The sequence below is a fragment of the Halteromyces radiatus genome, assembly GCF_025201355.1.
Source record: "Halteromyces radiatus strain CBS 162.75 chromosome Unknown BX664scaffold_1, whole genome shotgun sequence".
NCBI lineage: Eukaryota > Fungi > Mucoromycota > Mucoromycetes > Mucorales > Cunninghamellaceae > Halteromyces > Halteromyces radiatus.
In genome coordinates, this window is record NW_026251687.1 from 1,802,076 (window position 1) to 1,815,791 (window position 13,716).

At 33.2% G+C, this 13,716-nt stretch overlaps 7 protein-coding genes across 7 annotated transcripts; 3 read left to right on the plus strand and 4 right to left on the minus strand.

Annotated features, from left to right (window-relative positions):
• Positions 1-262: 262 nt before the first annotated feature.
• Positions 263-1,362, plus strand: BX664DRAFT_320532 (uncharacterized protein). The gene is made up of 3 exons (XM_051543141.1): positions 263-796; positions 857-1,099; positions 1,224-1,362. Exons 1-2 carry the CDS (start codon positions 524-526, stop codon positions 1,001-1,003), a joined length of 420 nt encoding a protein of 139 aa, XP_051404729.1. The 5' UTR covers positions 263-523; the 3' UTR covers positions 1,004-1,099; positions 1,224-1,362.
• Positions 1,363-1,838, minus strand: BX664DRAFT_320535 (uncharacterized protein). Its single transcript, XM_051543142.1, has one exon. It carries the CDS (start codon positions 1,799-1,801, stop codon positions 1,571-1,573), a length of 231 nt encoding a protein of 76 aa, XP_051404730.1. The 5' UTR covers positions 1,802-1,838; the 3' UTR covers positions 1,363-1,570.
• An 891-nt stretch (positions 1,839-2,729) lies between these two features.
• Positions 2,730-4,621, plus strand: BX664DRAFT_320537 (putative integral membrane protein conserved region-domain-containing protein). The gene has a single exon (XM_051543143.1). The coding sequence runs from the start codon at positions 2,804-2,806 to the stop codon at positions 4,505-4,507; it is 1,704 nt and encodes a 567-aa protein (XP_051404731.1). The 5' UTR covers positions 2,730-2,803; the 3' UTR covers positions 4,508-4,621.
• A 370-nt stretch (positions 4,622-4,991) lies between these two features.
• BX664DRAFT_255488 (kinase-like domain-containing protein) lies at positions 4,992-6,136 on the minus strand (the record flags this gene model as incomplete). The annotated part of the gene is made up of 4 exons (XM_051540415.1): positions 4,992-5,428; positions 5,495-5,611; positions 5,693-5,885; positions 5,945-6,136. Coding segments are annotated over 4 exons (939 nt in total), but the record flags the coding sequence as incomplete, so codon positions are not given.
• A 978-nt stretch (positions 6,137-7,114) lies between these two features.
• Positions 7,115-8,315, plus strand: BX664DRAFT_272245 (uncharacterized protein). The gene is made up of 4 exons (XM_051541179.1): positions 7,115-7,308; positions 7,369-7,760; positions 7,827-8,127; positions 8,205-8,315. Exons 1-4 carry the CDS (start codon positions 7,240-7,242, stop codon positions 8,295-8,297), a joined length of 855 nt encoding a protein of 284 aa, XP_051404733.1. The 5' UTR covers positions 7,115-7,239; the 3' UTR covers positions 8,298-8,315.
• Positions 8,316-8,356: 41 nt separating this feature from the next.
• On the minus strand, positions 8,357-10,772 carry BX664DRAFT_289115 (Alg9-like mannosyltransferase family-domain-containing protein). The gene is made up of 6 exons (XM_051541819.1): positions 10,630-10,772; positions 10,291-10,567; positions 10,084-10,243; positions 9,516-10,030; positions 9,192-9,440; positions 8,357-9,096 (listed from the first exon to the last, which is right to left on the minus strand). Exons 1-6 carry the CDS (start codon positions 10,728-10,730, stop codon positions 8,410-8,412), a joined length of 1,989 nt encoding a protein of 662 aa, XP_051404734.1. The 5' UTR covers positions 10,731-10,772; the 3' UTR covers positions 8,357-8,409.
• A 133-nt stretch (positions 10,773-10,905) lies between these two features.
• On the minus strand, positions 10,906-13,457 carry BX664DRAFT_289117 (uncharacterized protein). Its single transcript, XM_051541820.1, has 4 exons — positions 12,819-13,457; positions 12,525-12,747; positions 11,742-12,439; positions 10,906-11,676 (listed from the first exon to the last, which is right to left on the minus strand). Exons 1-4 carry the CDS (start codon positions 13,353-13,355, stop codon positions 10,987-10,989), a joined length of 2,148 nt encoding a protein of 715 aa, XP_051404735.1. The 5' UTR covers positions 13,356-13,457; the 3' UTR covers positions 10,906-10,986.
• Positions 13,458-13,716: the final 259 nt, after the last annotated feature.

Below are 13,716 nucleotides of genomic sequence, written 5' to 3' on the forward strand. Positions count from 1 at the left end.
ACAAAACCTGTTGGTAATAATATGATATATATGCAACAAGCCATCCAAGAGTTGAAACAATGGACTCAAAGGTAATTACATCATATGAAAATGATGATATGAATTAATGTATTAACATTGATTTTTCTTTTTTTTTAGTGAATCAAGTGAACTGGCTCTGGTGCAACAACGTGTTAAAGATCTTATACGATGATCACCTTCTCACTTTAGTATGTAGCTATTATACCCCCTCTTGTGTATAATTTTATTTTCTTTATTTTTATGGACGTTGAAAAAATAAAGATATTGTTTTATAAATAAATTTCTTTTTTAATCTTTCATTTCCTTTTTACTTATGCCGGATGTTTTTTTATTTTTGGATCATGACATCCCATATGATTGGACAATTTTAAAGGGCCGCGGACTGAAGCCAATTTTTTAGGGCGTCACTTTCATGTTGGGTCTAGTCTTTTTTCCTTTTTCTCTTTTTTTGTATCCATTTGTATTGTTATATATCCTTTTTTTTTGTACATAAATACAATTGATGACAGGTGGACGACTGACAGGTAGTACTGATCTATTGACGTACTACGGGTTAGTGACATGTTACAAGAAATACATTTCTCAAACAATCGATCCTACGTTATTTTCATTTGTTGCTGATCTTCCTGGCAAGACAACAGTAGAACCAGATGGATATCTTATGGATTTATTACATGATCCTCATATTGAAGCGGATTCAGCAAATACCATTCGACCTTTAGATATGGCGACTTTGAAAGAATCTTATCATTTAAGAGAAGGACCTGTTCCAGGTGTATGTTTATTTTTACTCTTATTTTCTTTTTTTTTGGAACTTATTCATTTTATTATTTAGTTTGATGTGTCTTTGTTGGGAACAGACGATGATGGAGGTAGAAACTCAGGACAATATATTGACAAAGATGTCTATGGTATTTCTGATGGTGAACGCAAACATAAAAAGAAGGTAATATGGTCATTTATATTAAAGTATACATGTTGACTTTTTTTTGTTATATAGAAAAAGAAACGAAAACATAGTCATGAACATGACGACGATGGACATAGTGATCATAAAAAGAAAAAGAAAAGAAAGAAGGTAAGTTATATCAAAGAAAAGATAAAAACATCGTCCGTTTTTTTTTTCTTGGTTTTATTTGTTTGTTTTCTTGGTAATGATGAATTCATTACCTGACCTTTTTTTTTTTTTTGTTGTGAAATAGGAACGTGAACATTCTTCTAGAAGAGATGAAAATGAAGGTGATAATGTGATTGTGGATTAATACAGCGAAGTTGAAAATCTTTTTCTTTTTTGTTTATTAATAAAAAAAAATCAAGTTATCAAGACGAAAGAAAATATATCTAGTATAGTTAACTTTTTTTTTTTATTTATTTATATTTGTCTAATATGATATGCAGATGAAAAGAAAAAAAAAATCAAAAAAAAATAAACTAATTGAATGAATACATGAATATATATGAAGTTTGTATGCCTTGTTTTTAGAGATAGTTTTTGTATATATGTATGAGTATATATGAAAATGGTATTTGAAAGGGAGAATGATGATAACTAAGAGACAGGAGCATCAGGAAGATTGGCAACGACAGCATTTCGTCTTCGAAGAGCGTAGATAGGAAGTCGAATGGAATCACCGTCCATAGTTAAAGTAGCCTTGATAGTAGGACTTTGTTGAAGATATTGAGCTACACATGCAGCTGATAAATAATTCACAGTGGAAGTTAATATATGATCACCATCTTGAAGTAAATACATGGGCATAGATAAGTTAGCGGTGGACATGATTATTTATTTTAAATATATGAAAAAAAAAAGAGTTAAGGGAAAAAAGAAAAAAAAAAAAGGAAAAATGAAAAAAAAGAGGTTGTATTTATAGGAGGATGACGAATTGAAAAGTAACCCAAACCAAAATTGAAACTTGAGTGTAACCATGTGCCACGTTTTTTTTTATACCTCCTCCTATAGGAAGCGAGGATTTCCACGCGACCATACTCATTTTAGTAATTGTTTGGTATTTTTCGTATGTAGTTATCACACTTTGGACGTAAGATTCACACACACTTCACAACATACATATACATAGATAATACGTACAAGCTTTATATTGTAAAAAAGGATTTATTTATTTATTTGATTGTTTTATATATATATATATATATAGTATGACAAATTAGAAACAATTATGGATATGACGATTTGGATTTTTTGTCAATTAAAAAAATAAACCTCCTTTTTGTCAAAGAGAAAAAAAAAAAAAAAACCTCCTTAATTATTGGGGAATCTTCATTCCGGTTCAAAAAAACCTTCTTATTTTCTTGATATAACACGCGATGAAAAATGATCCATCATAGAGAGTTAAAATGCCGAGTTGCATCATGGCATGAAAAATAAAAAATAAAAATAAAAAAAAAAATCATGTACTTTTTAACTCTCCGGTAATCCAAAAATGGATCATCACCATCTTTTTTATTATTATTACCAACAATAATAACAACAACTATAAGATCATTCACGTGTTCTTTTGAAAAAGAATGGTGTGTACAGAATCATCTTTTTTCATTCGTCTCCCTTTCCACATTCAAGTCCAGATCTTTTTTCTTGATTACAGCCAGTCATCACCCAGTTAAGCCGATAGTCAGCCAACACACACACAAAAAAAAAAAAAAAAAAAAAAATAGAGCTTTTCCTTTTCTTTTTTTTTTTTTTTTCCTTTTTTTTTTTTATTTTTCCTTTCTTTCTTTTTTCTTTCTTTTGATCCATTTACATGTATTTTGTCACCACTTGATGTCTTTTCTTACCATCTTTCTTATAGGATATCTTTTAGGTGGATTGACATTATTTCCTTTATTATTAAGCCTTTATGTATACCTCCCTACATTTACTTCCAGACTACAACAAGTTTATCGACATTACATCAAACCAGTTAGCAACAATGACAACAAGAATGATATTATTTCAACTTTATCTCCTCCTCCACTTTATAAAGTCGGCTGGTTACGTATGACGCAAGGCAAACCTCCTATCATTAGTTTATCCAAACCAAGTCAACGACCTTTTTTCGCCGTCCTAAAACACCATACTTTATACCTTTATGATTCTGAACAGCAACTGGATTGCCAACAAGTTCTTTCTTTACAACAATACAAGGTTTCCATGTATCCTTCCGATATTCAAGATCCTGAAATGTTTTCTAGACCTTATTGGATTCAACTGACTCGTATTGAAGAAGAAGAAGAAGGAGGTAATAAATCACTTTATCTTCATTGTCATCTATGTACGGAAAAAGAAGATTGGTATCAGGTGCTCCTGCAAGCAAGTGGGTTACCTCGGGTCCCGGTCAGCATGGGATCTCTACAACCTTTGATTCATCGTATTCATGGTGATGGATATCAATTGGAACTTCAATGGTTCAATGCATTAATGGGACGACTGTTTTTGGGGATTCATCAAACGGAACGATTTCGACAAGCTGTTTGGACCAAGGTGATGACCAAGGTAGGCAAGATCAATGCTAGACGACCTCCATTTCTGGGTGAAATTCAAGTACGTGCCGTGGATATTGGTGGCAATTTACCATTGATGACTCGACCTAGATTGATTGGTTTGACGCCTCAAGGTGAATGCAAGTTGGAAGCCATGATTGATTACCAAGGTGCAGATTTACACATCGAGATTGCTACTGTGTTACAATGGACTTATTCGGATCGGTTACCTCCTCTCACCATGGATATTGTGTTGCGTGTCACTTTACAATCTCTTCAAGGCAAAATCAATGTTTTGATCAAACCTCCTCCATGCAATCGTCTCTGGTATGGATTTGAAGGCTTACCTGATATGAAATGGCATATAGCTCCATTGGTGTGGGAAACCAAAGTAGGTCATTCTATGGTTGTCAAGGCTATCATCAAACATCTGGAAGAAGTGTTTCGGGATACAATGGTCATGCCTCATATGGACGATATCACCTTCTTTGATTCCATGGGTCTAGGTGGCATCTATCAAGAACTTGATCATACTTTCTCCAATACAGAATTGAATCAATCATCATCCACAACAACAGCATCATCATCATCCACACTCTCCATCTCACCTCCTATCATGGACATGAAACATCGTATTATCAAGAAAGACAAATCATCCGTACAATCAGAACCAATCAAGAAGGACGAAAGGACAAAACAAGACGATATGCAATTATTATCCACTGTCAGATCTTTACCGGAATTGATCTCAGCTCATACTCAATTAGAAACCACCTTATCTAGTTCACCCTCCTCCACTATCAGTTCTCCCAATGATTCGCATACTTTATCACCTCCTGATCAAAATGATATCACCGACATCACTTCTCCTGCATTACGGCATCGTCGATCCTTGGCTCATTTAGGTCAACAACAAAAAACATCCGCTTCTACTGCTCTTGCTCAAGTCAATACGGCCGCCGGTCTTTTTCTTGGAAAATCTCCTGTTCATTCTACTTTATCATGACCTTTTTTTTTTTTTATGTATATCTAGTTGATTCCCCCCATACATATATATATATAGCTTATGATTATACATACGCATCATTTACCCTATTTTTTTTTTTTTTTTTGTATTTTATTCCCCTCCCAAAAAAAAAAAACAATAATAATACTGATAATAAAGAATACACAGATATTAAAAAAGAATGGTTATTTTTTTTTATTTTATTTTATTTTTGAAGGTCTATACAGAGATATCGGAAAAACAAGATAATGGACGTAATCGACTGAATGGAGGTGTTTTGGATTTCTTTGTAGTAGTAGTAGTAGTAGTAGTAGTGGTAGATTTCCGTCGTAACATCCATCGAGACATGGCAATACGTAATCGTGTGGAAAGACTTGGTTTAGGTATAGAGCGTGTTGATAAGGGTGGACTAGGTAAAGATGATGATGATTCAGAAATCCAAGGATGCATCTAACAAAAAAAAAAAAAAAGGTCAATCCATGAATTATAATAACAATGATATCCTTACCTTCACTTGTTGTAAAGTAATCCGAGAAATTGGATCTTTGGTCAATAAACGAAGTAACAGTTCTTCCAAGACGGGATCATCATGTGATGATGGAAAGGACAAAGGATGAGTAGGAATCAATTCAAACAATTCGAATTCAGTGGAGGCCATGAAAGGACATTTACCAAAAGTAAAACAATACAAAGTCACCCCCAAGGCCCATACATCCATAGAGTAAGTAGGTGGAATGGTAGAATGACGACACAATTCAGGGGCAAAGAAAGCTGGTGTACCTACAGTTTCCATCAATAATTTAGGATCATCTTGACTAGGATCATAACTGGTGCCAAAATCCGTGATCTTGACTCTTTGATCTTTTGTTAATAATAAATTGGCTGGTTTGATATCGCGATGAATAATCCCTAATCCATGTACTATCCCAAAAAAAAAGGGTTCAGTTTTTTTTTTTTTTTCTTTTATATCCCCTATCAAAAACTTACAATAATCTAATCCATTGACAATATCCTTAAACATTTGTTTTGACTCCTTTTTAGTCAAAACAGGTCGATCATGTTCATCACGCCAAGTAATTGCCCCGCCTTCTGTATATTCAAGCACTACCATTCATAAAAAAAAAAGGGAGGAGAGTGAATCAACAGTAACAAAATATTATTTATTTTTTTTTTTTTTTTTTTTACCCATATAGATTTTTCGAGATTGAGGATCATCAATGATTTCCAATAATTGAATAATATTTGGATGATGACATTTTCGTAAAATCATCATTTCTCGTCGTAGAGACCGTTCATGATCACGTAATGGATCGTCAGAAGAGGACCGTAATAAACTATATTGTCGTCGTTTACTATGTTTGTCAATGATCTTGATGGCCTACAAAAAAAAAAAAAAGATAAATATTTATCTCATGTTATCTTTTTTTTTTTCTTTACCACTAGAGAATCACCTTGTTGTGCTAATTTGACTTTACCATGAACGCCACGTCCTATTTCATTTAACATCTTGTATTGATTGATGAATTTGTGACCTGTTACTGCATCGTATTTCTTGTGTAATGTAGAAGATAAAATAGTTGTCATGGTGAATATGTTGAGCAATGTAGGTGTATAGGTATAAAAGAAATGAAATAAAAAAAAATAGAGATGATATATATATATAGAAAGAAAAAAAAGAAAAAGGTATATGTACACACAAACACACAAAACACACACACACAATAATAATATTACTGTCTACAACAAGTATGAAAGAAAGAAAAAGAAAAAAAAGAAAAAGAAAGAAGAAAAAAAAAAAAGAGAGAAAAAAGGGCACTCTATTTTTCATGGTTCCACTTGTGTAACGTTGAAATCACTTGAATAGGTAATCTGCGTGGTGGTTTTTTTTTTTTTTTGCACAGGAACGAGCCACTTTTTTTTATTATTATTATGCTTCTTTGTATTGAAACATCGACCCTCTTCTTAATAATTTAATAAAAACTATACTCTTACAATTATGAGATATGAATTCTATATACTATTTTATGATATATAATGTTTGATTTGATTTAATAGAATAATCATCATTATTTGATAGCGTAACAATATAAATTGTTCCTTGCATTTCTCTCTGTCTTCCTTACTGTTTGGATCTTTTTTTTTTTAACCATTATGATATTTATACTATCCCTTTTGGCACATCCTGGATGGGTTGACGCGTGCCTTAGAGCTGGAGGCACAAATATTATAATATTTCGTTGATCATGACAACTAACCATTTCAAACACCGAAATGAGAAGGGAAAGATCAAATAAACAAGAGTTGGTCGCGTTTCAAACAAAATGACAAGTTTAAATATCGGATCATGAATTAAAAGCATAAATCACAAAAAAGTTAGAAACAAAACGTAAAAAGGAGTTTTGATAAAAAAAAAAAAAGTATTAAATTCAATCAAAAGGAGAGAAAAAGAAAAAGATAATATCAAAAGTGTATATATTAAAAAAGAGGCCGCGGGAGGATTTTTTTTTTTTTAATATTTTTCCCTTTTGGCGCATTCAAACTCTCACTCCTTTTTTTTGGTGTTTGATTTTGATGTAATTTGATTTACAGCTTTCTTTGTTTTTTTTTATTTTTTTTTTATTTTCTTTTCTTTTAACAAACCCAAATATATATATTTTTTTTTGGGAGTACATGTATTAAAGAACATTAAATACATTATTCCTATCTTTTTATATATAGATATATATTTTGAAATGAGACAGTTATGGATCCTAACTATTTTATTCTTCTCACGTTTTATACAAGCATCTCTTTTGGTCATAGTAAGTGATGAACCAAGTTATATATATATTCTAAAATTATTTTTTTTTTTGTTTTATTAGGCTACTAATGATACCTTTATCGATCGACCAGCTGCATTTGGACCTCGGGTATCTAGACAAGGTCAAGTGGGATATTTAATGGAACCTATTGATCCAACAGGATGTCAATGGGTAGAAGCACCTACAGAAAATTGGATTGCCTTATTACGAAGAGGTGGATGTTCCTTTATTACCAAAGTACGTACCATGCAACAATCGGGTGCTATAGCTGTAGTGATTGGGGATCATCAACAACAACAATGGGTAACCATGTATGCACCAGGTGATACTTCTGATATTCATATTCCTAGTTTCTTTTTGGCTCAACATGAATATCGTTCTATTCTTTATCTTTCCAAAGTGGTGGATACGCCCATGATGATTTTAATGAAATTAGATGATTTTATGACTTGGTAAAATTGCTGCATAAAAACTATTTTTTGAAAAGGACTTTGAATTTTTTTTTTTTTTTTTGATAGGCCATTGTTGGATATGTTGATGATTATTTTTATATCGCCAGCCATTATGATGACATTTATTTATGTATCTTATAAAATTCGACAAAGACAAAGAAGATTACAAGAAATTGCTCCTATGAATGTGGTTTCAAGATTAACCATTAAACAATATCATCATGAAAAACGATTGGAAAATCAAGCTGAAAGTTGTGCTATCTGTTTGGAGGATTATCATCATGGAGAAGAAATTCGTGTGTTACCATGTAATCATGATTTTCATCCTATGTGTGTAGATGCTTGGCTTACTACTCAAAAAAAATACGTAAATATTCATTCAACCTATTTTTTTTTTAAAAAAAATTTTCTTATTTACTTTTTTTTTTTTTTTTTTTTCAATAGTGTCCACTTTGTAAGGTCAATATCACTTTTCATGTCAATCATACAAATAATCATCAAGAAATCACTCCACTTATTCATCCCATTGTAGTTTAGAATTCCATTGTGTATTTTATATATATATTTAATTTAATAATAATAAAAATTTCATTCCATCATTCAAAAAAAAAAAAATCTTTATTATTATAATAATATATGTACACTATATTCAAGTTTTACGTTTCAATAAACAATATTCACCCCATTGTAAACCTTGACTACCAGGCACCCAGAAAGCACGAGCCAATTGTCTGGAATGAGCCGCATCCAAGTAAGGTTCACAGAAAACTCGATCCCAAGCCTTGTCCATCACAAAAGAGGATTCAACACCACGGTGTAAGGGGAAATAGCTATCCACCATATAATCACATTGAGTCAAATCCTTCAAAGTTGCTGAATCATCAGGTTGATTACGATCATTGGTCTTATCATGATGATGACGCATACCTTTCAATACGTCATAATTCCGTGTACGATAATGGATGGTTGTATCTTTGTCGATATAAGTTGCCGTTGTTCGATCTTCAGGGAATGTATTGGGCAATAAACCATCAAAATGACTAGGAATGAATCGCAAACGTACATCATTGGGTAAAAAGAAACTGGATTGATATCGGTACCATTCTTTGCCTACACACAATTGAAGTTCTTTTGTCGTCATATCTTCTGCATAACGTTCTTGAATATAATTGCTGTGTACCAGAGGTTCCTGGCGTTCTTTCCATAATGCATTATACACCGTCAAAGGAGCATGATATCGTGTCACTAACGCTAAGATTCGTGATATTGATACTAATCCATACACCACTAATATTGCCAATGATGTATATCGAAGAATATAAACTCGAACATTGATCTAAACATAAAAAAAAAATAAAAAATAAAAAAAAAATATAAGAAACTGATAGAAGCGGAACAAAATCCACCATCTTTCTTTATATAGTGACTTACATTAGCACCCAAATAACCAGCTCCACGACTGACAAGACTTCGGATAAAATAGATCGCAATAGCAGCATTCAATGCAATCAATGGATAAGCCACATATAAAAAGCGTTCTTCCTTATGAGGTTGACAAGTGAAGATCAAGAACCAAAGATAAAAAGGAGCTAGCTTGAAAGACATCAAAAGATAAGGCCATACTGCATCAGTCCAAGTTGTTCCAGGTACACGATGACGATCCACATAAGCTGTCACCAACTTTATATATATATATAAAAAAAAAAAAGAAAAAATCAATTATCCCCATTTTATATATGTAGATTGTTTTCTTACCATGATAATACCAGAAGCCAAAGCCAATAAAAAGACAACATTGAAATTCAAAAATCCATTCAAGATATAAAAGTACCAAGGTTCAGTACCAAACAAATCGGGTCCACGACCATCAGCACCACTAAATACATTATATCGAACAATATTCCAAGGTACAAAGGTCCATTGTTGATAAATGGTAGAATCAATTAAAAACATGGTTCCACCAAGTACCAAGGTCGATAACAAGACAGCTTCCACCAAACGCAACACACGCAAGTACCGCCAATGTTGAGATCGTACCGCCACTTGTAATTGTCCATGTTTATCCGTCTTTGTATCCCGTCCATACACTACCACTTCTTCAATGGCAAAAGGAATCCCAATCACACCACTAAAAGGCCATGCCAATCCACCCAATACCAACCAAAACACACTTGTATAAGTTCTTGTTCGATCCATTTGTGTAGGTGGTTGTAAAATAGAAGAAAATGCCATCATTGTGGTATACATGGCAAAAGTCGAAGGAAGAAGAGCTTAATAAAAAAAAAAAAGATTAGTTTAATAAATAAATAAATAGATGATTTACCTGTAGAAGCATGGAACATGCCAGCACTAAAGAACAAAGCCACCATCAAATAACGAGCTACATGAGGATTGATTTCTTCCACCACAGTACGATACAACTTGGCTTCAGCGAAAGAACAAAACGCGGCCATCAATAAACGAATCAAATAAAAAATTTGAAGCTATAAAGAGAAATGAGTTTCATAAAAAAAAAAAAAAACGCGTTTACCTTTGTTGAAGAGATCAATTGAGCAAGAAAACCAAAAAGAGAATAGATCAAGATATAAGCCCAACTACGAATACTATAACGAGGAGAATATTCCCAAGTTTGGAATCCATAACCTTCTAAAAGATAATGTACAGGTTCCCAATAGTTGAATACTTCATCACAGTCTTGGACTACACTATATAATCCAGAAGCACATCGAATGATCAGAAATAACCGAAATGCTGTTTTCAAAGAAAATGAAAATGTATTGGATTCCGTAATAAGATCATGAGCCACTCTAATGATAGAAAAAAAAAAAGCAAAATAAGCTTCTTTTTTGTAATTTGGCGTTTTACTTACTTTGCACTGACTTGAGGAGGAAGAGATGGTTGTTGTTTCTTTTGACCTTTACTTGTTTTCTTATTAGATCGCTGCCTCACGTCTGATGATGTCCCAGGCATGATGAAACACGGGAAAATAAGGCTAAAAGAAAAAGAAAAAAGAAGTACGGTTACTTTGTTCTCCCGTCAAAAAAAAAAAAAAAATCATTAGCCTGTTCTGGCGAGGAAATATCTAGCCAATCATAGCATGGCAGGTCCTTTTTTGGAAATACCACGTTTTTACAAAAAAAAGACACCACGTTCTCCTTACCATGAGTATCAAAATTCAACATTGTTTTATTATTTGAAACTATATCTAACTAAATAAAGATCTAATTTAATCTTCTTTTGCGTCTTCAAATTCTTCATCAGAATCATCTTGCGTAGTAGTAGTGATGTCCAGACCCAGCTGGTCATCCTTTTCTTCCTTCAATTGTATGGTCTGTATATCATTATTTCTTCCTTCTTGTATTTCCGTGATCATTTCCAAACAGTTATGGCACTTGAGAATCAGTGAATTTTCCAACGAATACTTGTTCTTGGCTCGAGCACCAGCACCCACGTTGAATTCGTTCTTTTCTGAGCATCGTATCAAATATTGAATTTCCTTGCGAGCAGCATCCAATTCATTATCCATCATCAACATTCTTGCCTTTTCATAGACAGTGAAATAGTAAGTGTAATGATCCAGTTGTACTTTTTCCGCCATGTCGAGTACTGCTTGAATTGAGATACGATGTGTTTCCTTAAGACGCTGTCGTTCTTCCTTAGGCGTGGTGGGGTCTTGAAGAAGCATACGGATCAACATGGTACGTAGGTAGTGACAAAGACAGAGATCATCGTACACGTAGAATGATTTGTTGCTTTCTAATCGAGTCAGGGTTGCTTGGATACGTCCTAAATTCTTTCGTACCAAATCAGTCGACATTAGTTCAAATGCACTAAATGCATTTAATACTTCCAGATCAGGGAATAACAAGCGGCCACCTTGAAGATCGAATTTTCTTGATTTCCTTGCCACGAATTTCTAATAAAGAAAGAACATATAAATAAAATAATTCCTTTTTTTTTTTTTTTTTTTTTTTTTTTTACCTCGACAAAGATGGATTTGCCAGCAATTTTTTGTTTTGCCTTTGTCACCTTGGACATCAATTCATTGACCTTGCTCAGTAATTGCTTGCGTTTTTCACCAGGAGTCAATTCCAAAGCATACATATAGAGAGATAGAGCTTGGACATAGGTGTAAACAGCTTTAGACCAGTTACTTTCATTGTTAAGTAATTGATAGGTATCATGAGCCAGTTTCCAATCTTGTTGTAAGAGTGCAATCAATCCCAATTCCCAATAACACATATGATGAAGTTGTTTCCAAGATGATTCCATGGAGATGGCGCGATGATATTGAGCCTTGGCTTGTTCTAATTGTTTCTTTGCTGATAATTGACGTCCAGAAAAATATAAGAAGAAGATACCATCAGGATAAAGTTGTAAATTATACTTGAGCACACGATCGGCAAGAGGTTCATCCACATGAGAAAGAGGGGACAGTTTGGATAATACAATATTGTAAAGAAGAAGCATCATATCACAGAATTGACGACGGATTCCTTCTTCAGGTCCTTGTAGTTCTGGTAAGCCGTTTTCACTGAAATGTTCCACATCATCCCATCCACCCACTGATCGGAAGTAAAACATGGCTAAATCTCGATCACCTGTAAATCCAACAAATTCAGCAAGTTTCAAAACAATTTGAGGTAACATGGATAAAACTAAATTGAAACATCCCATACCTATCCAAAATAGATAAAATAAATAAAAATCACTATTTTTTTTTTTTTTTTTTTTTTTTTTTTTTTTTTTTTTTTTTTTTTTTACCAAAGGCAACACCAGAAGCGAAATGTTCATCTAAACCATATTCTAAGACATCCTTGCCTAGACTTGCTTCTTCTTGTACATGAAGCATATATTTTTCAAGTACCTTGTAGATTCCATGAGACGCACGCATTTTCAATCCTTCACGTAAAAATCCAACAAAGCTTTCATCATAGATGATTTGTAACATGGCTTTGAGTAAGTAAGTTTCTGCATAAACCAATTCCTATTATATAAAAGAGAATGATCAATTATCTTCTCCTTATCCTGTTTTTTTTTTTTTTTTTTTGGACTTACTGCATGGCGTTGTAAAGGAGTCATATCTTTGATATCTTGTACTGAATAAGATTTAACCCAAGCACTCAAGTTTTTCCAAGAACTATCCCGTTTTCGAAACTTGTCAGCCATTTGATATGCTTGTTTCATAGCTTCCAAACCAGCCTCAATATCTTCTTTTTGAAATGTCATACAGGCTTTAAGGAATAAGACAAAAGCAAAACCAAGAGAATGATACATGGAAGAATCACGTTTTGGGTTCAAAATGAGTTCACATTCCGGAATACGTGAATTCAAAAATAGATCCATAGCTTGTCGTACTTCGGCAATATCTGCATACAAAGTGACACCGGCTTGAGCAGCATTGTTATTACTTGATGGTTTCTTTCCAAAGGACAATAAGGATGAGGACGAAGATGAGGTGGAGCTACTCGGAGTAGGTAAACTTGATAATGAACCCAATCGAGTAATGGATCTAATGGAAGGACCAGGTTTGGAATAGATATTATTCATGGATTGAGCATTTCTACCAGTAGGTAACATGCCTGGTTTAGCCATGATTATATATAAGGAATGAAGAACAAAGAAACAAAAATATATAAAAGAAAAAAGAAAAAAAAAAGGGGGAGGAAGAGGTTCTATGCGGGAAAGAAAAAGTTTAAAAAGAAAAAAAAAAAAAAGAATGTGTCGTACAAAATGTTTCGGAGAACTAAAAAGTGAAAAATGCTGGGGAAATCTGACAGACTCACGAGTGTGAGAGTATCATGCTCTTTATACTTTAATATACTCATTGTAACACGATGAATGAAAGTTGGGTATGAATCATTTCTTTATTCATCTAAAAAAAAAAAGAGAAACTTTCAGTTTTCATTATCAGTGTATCGTTTGTTTAAATCAACCATATCATTATCATCACTGT

Excerpts from the sequence above, each read along its gene's own strand:
- BX664DRAFT_272245 (XM_051541179.1), top strand. The coding sequence starts at position 7,240 with ATGAGACAGTTATGGATCCTAACTATTTTATTCTTCTCACGTTTTATA. Across the intron at positions 7,761-7,826 it reads TTAGATGATTTTATGACTTG|GCCATTGTTGGATATGTTGA; the intron begins GTAAAATTGCTG and ends TTTTTTTGATAG. Across the intron at positions 8,128-8,204 it reads TTACTACTCAAAAAAAATAC|TGTCCACTTTGTAAGGTCAA; the intron begins GTAAATATTCAT and ends TTTTTTCAATAG.
- BX664DRAFT_320537 (XM_051543143.1), top strand. The coding sequence starts at position 2,804 with ATGTCTTTTCTTACCATCTTTCTTATAGGATATCTTTTAGGTGGATTG.
- BX664DRAFT_320535 (XM_051543142.1), bottom strand. The coding sequence starts at position 1,801 with ATGTCCACCGCTAACTTATCTATGCCCATGTATTTACTTCAAGATGGT.
- BX664DRAFT_289115 (XM_051541819.1), bottom strand. The coding sequence starts at position 10,730 with ATGCCTGGGACATCATCAGACGTGAGGCAGCGATCTAATAAGAAAACA. Across the intron at positions 10,031-10,083 it reads CATGTTCCATGCTTCTACAG|CTCTTCTTCCTTCGACTTTT; the intron begins GTAAATCATCTA and ends TTTTTTATTAAG. Across the intron at positions 9,097-9,191 it reads CTGGTTATTTGGGTGCTAAT|ATCAATGTTCGAGTTTATAT; the intron begins GTAAGTCACTAT and ends TTTTATGTTTAG.
- BX664DRAFT_289117 (XM_051541820.1), bottom strand. The coding sequence starts at position 13,355 with ATGGCTAAACCAGGCATGTTACCTACTGGTAGAAATGCTCAATCCATG. Across the intron at positions 12,748-12,818 it reads CTCCTTTACAACGCCATGCA|GAATTGGTTTATGCAGAAAC; the intron begins GTAAGTCCAAAA and ends TTTATATAATAG. Across the intron at positions 12,440-12,524 it reads CGCTTCTGGTGTTGCCTTTG|GTATGGGATGTTTCAATTTA; the intron begins GTAAAAAAAAAA and ends TATTTTGGATAG.
- BX664DRAFT_320532 (XM_051543141.1), top strand. The coding sequence starts at position 524 with ATGACAGGTGGACGACTGACAGGTAGTACTGATCTATTGACGTACTAC. Across the intron at positions 797-856 it reads GAGAAGGACCTGTTCCAGGT|TTTGATGTGTCTTTGTTGGG; the intron begins GTATGTTTATTT and ends TTTATTATTTAG.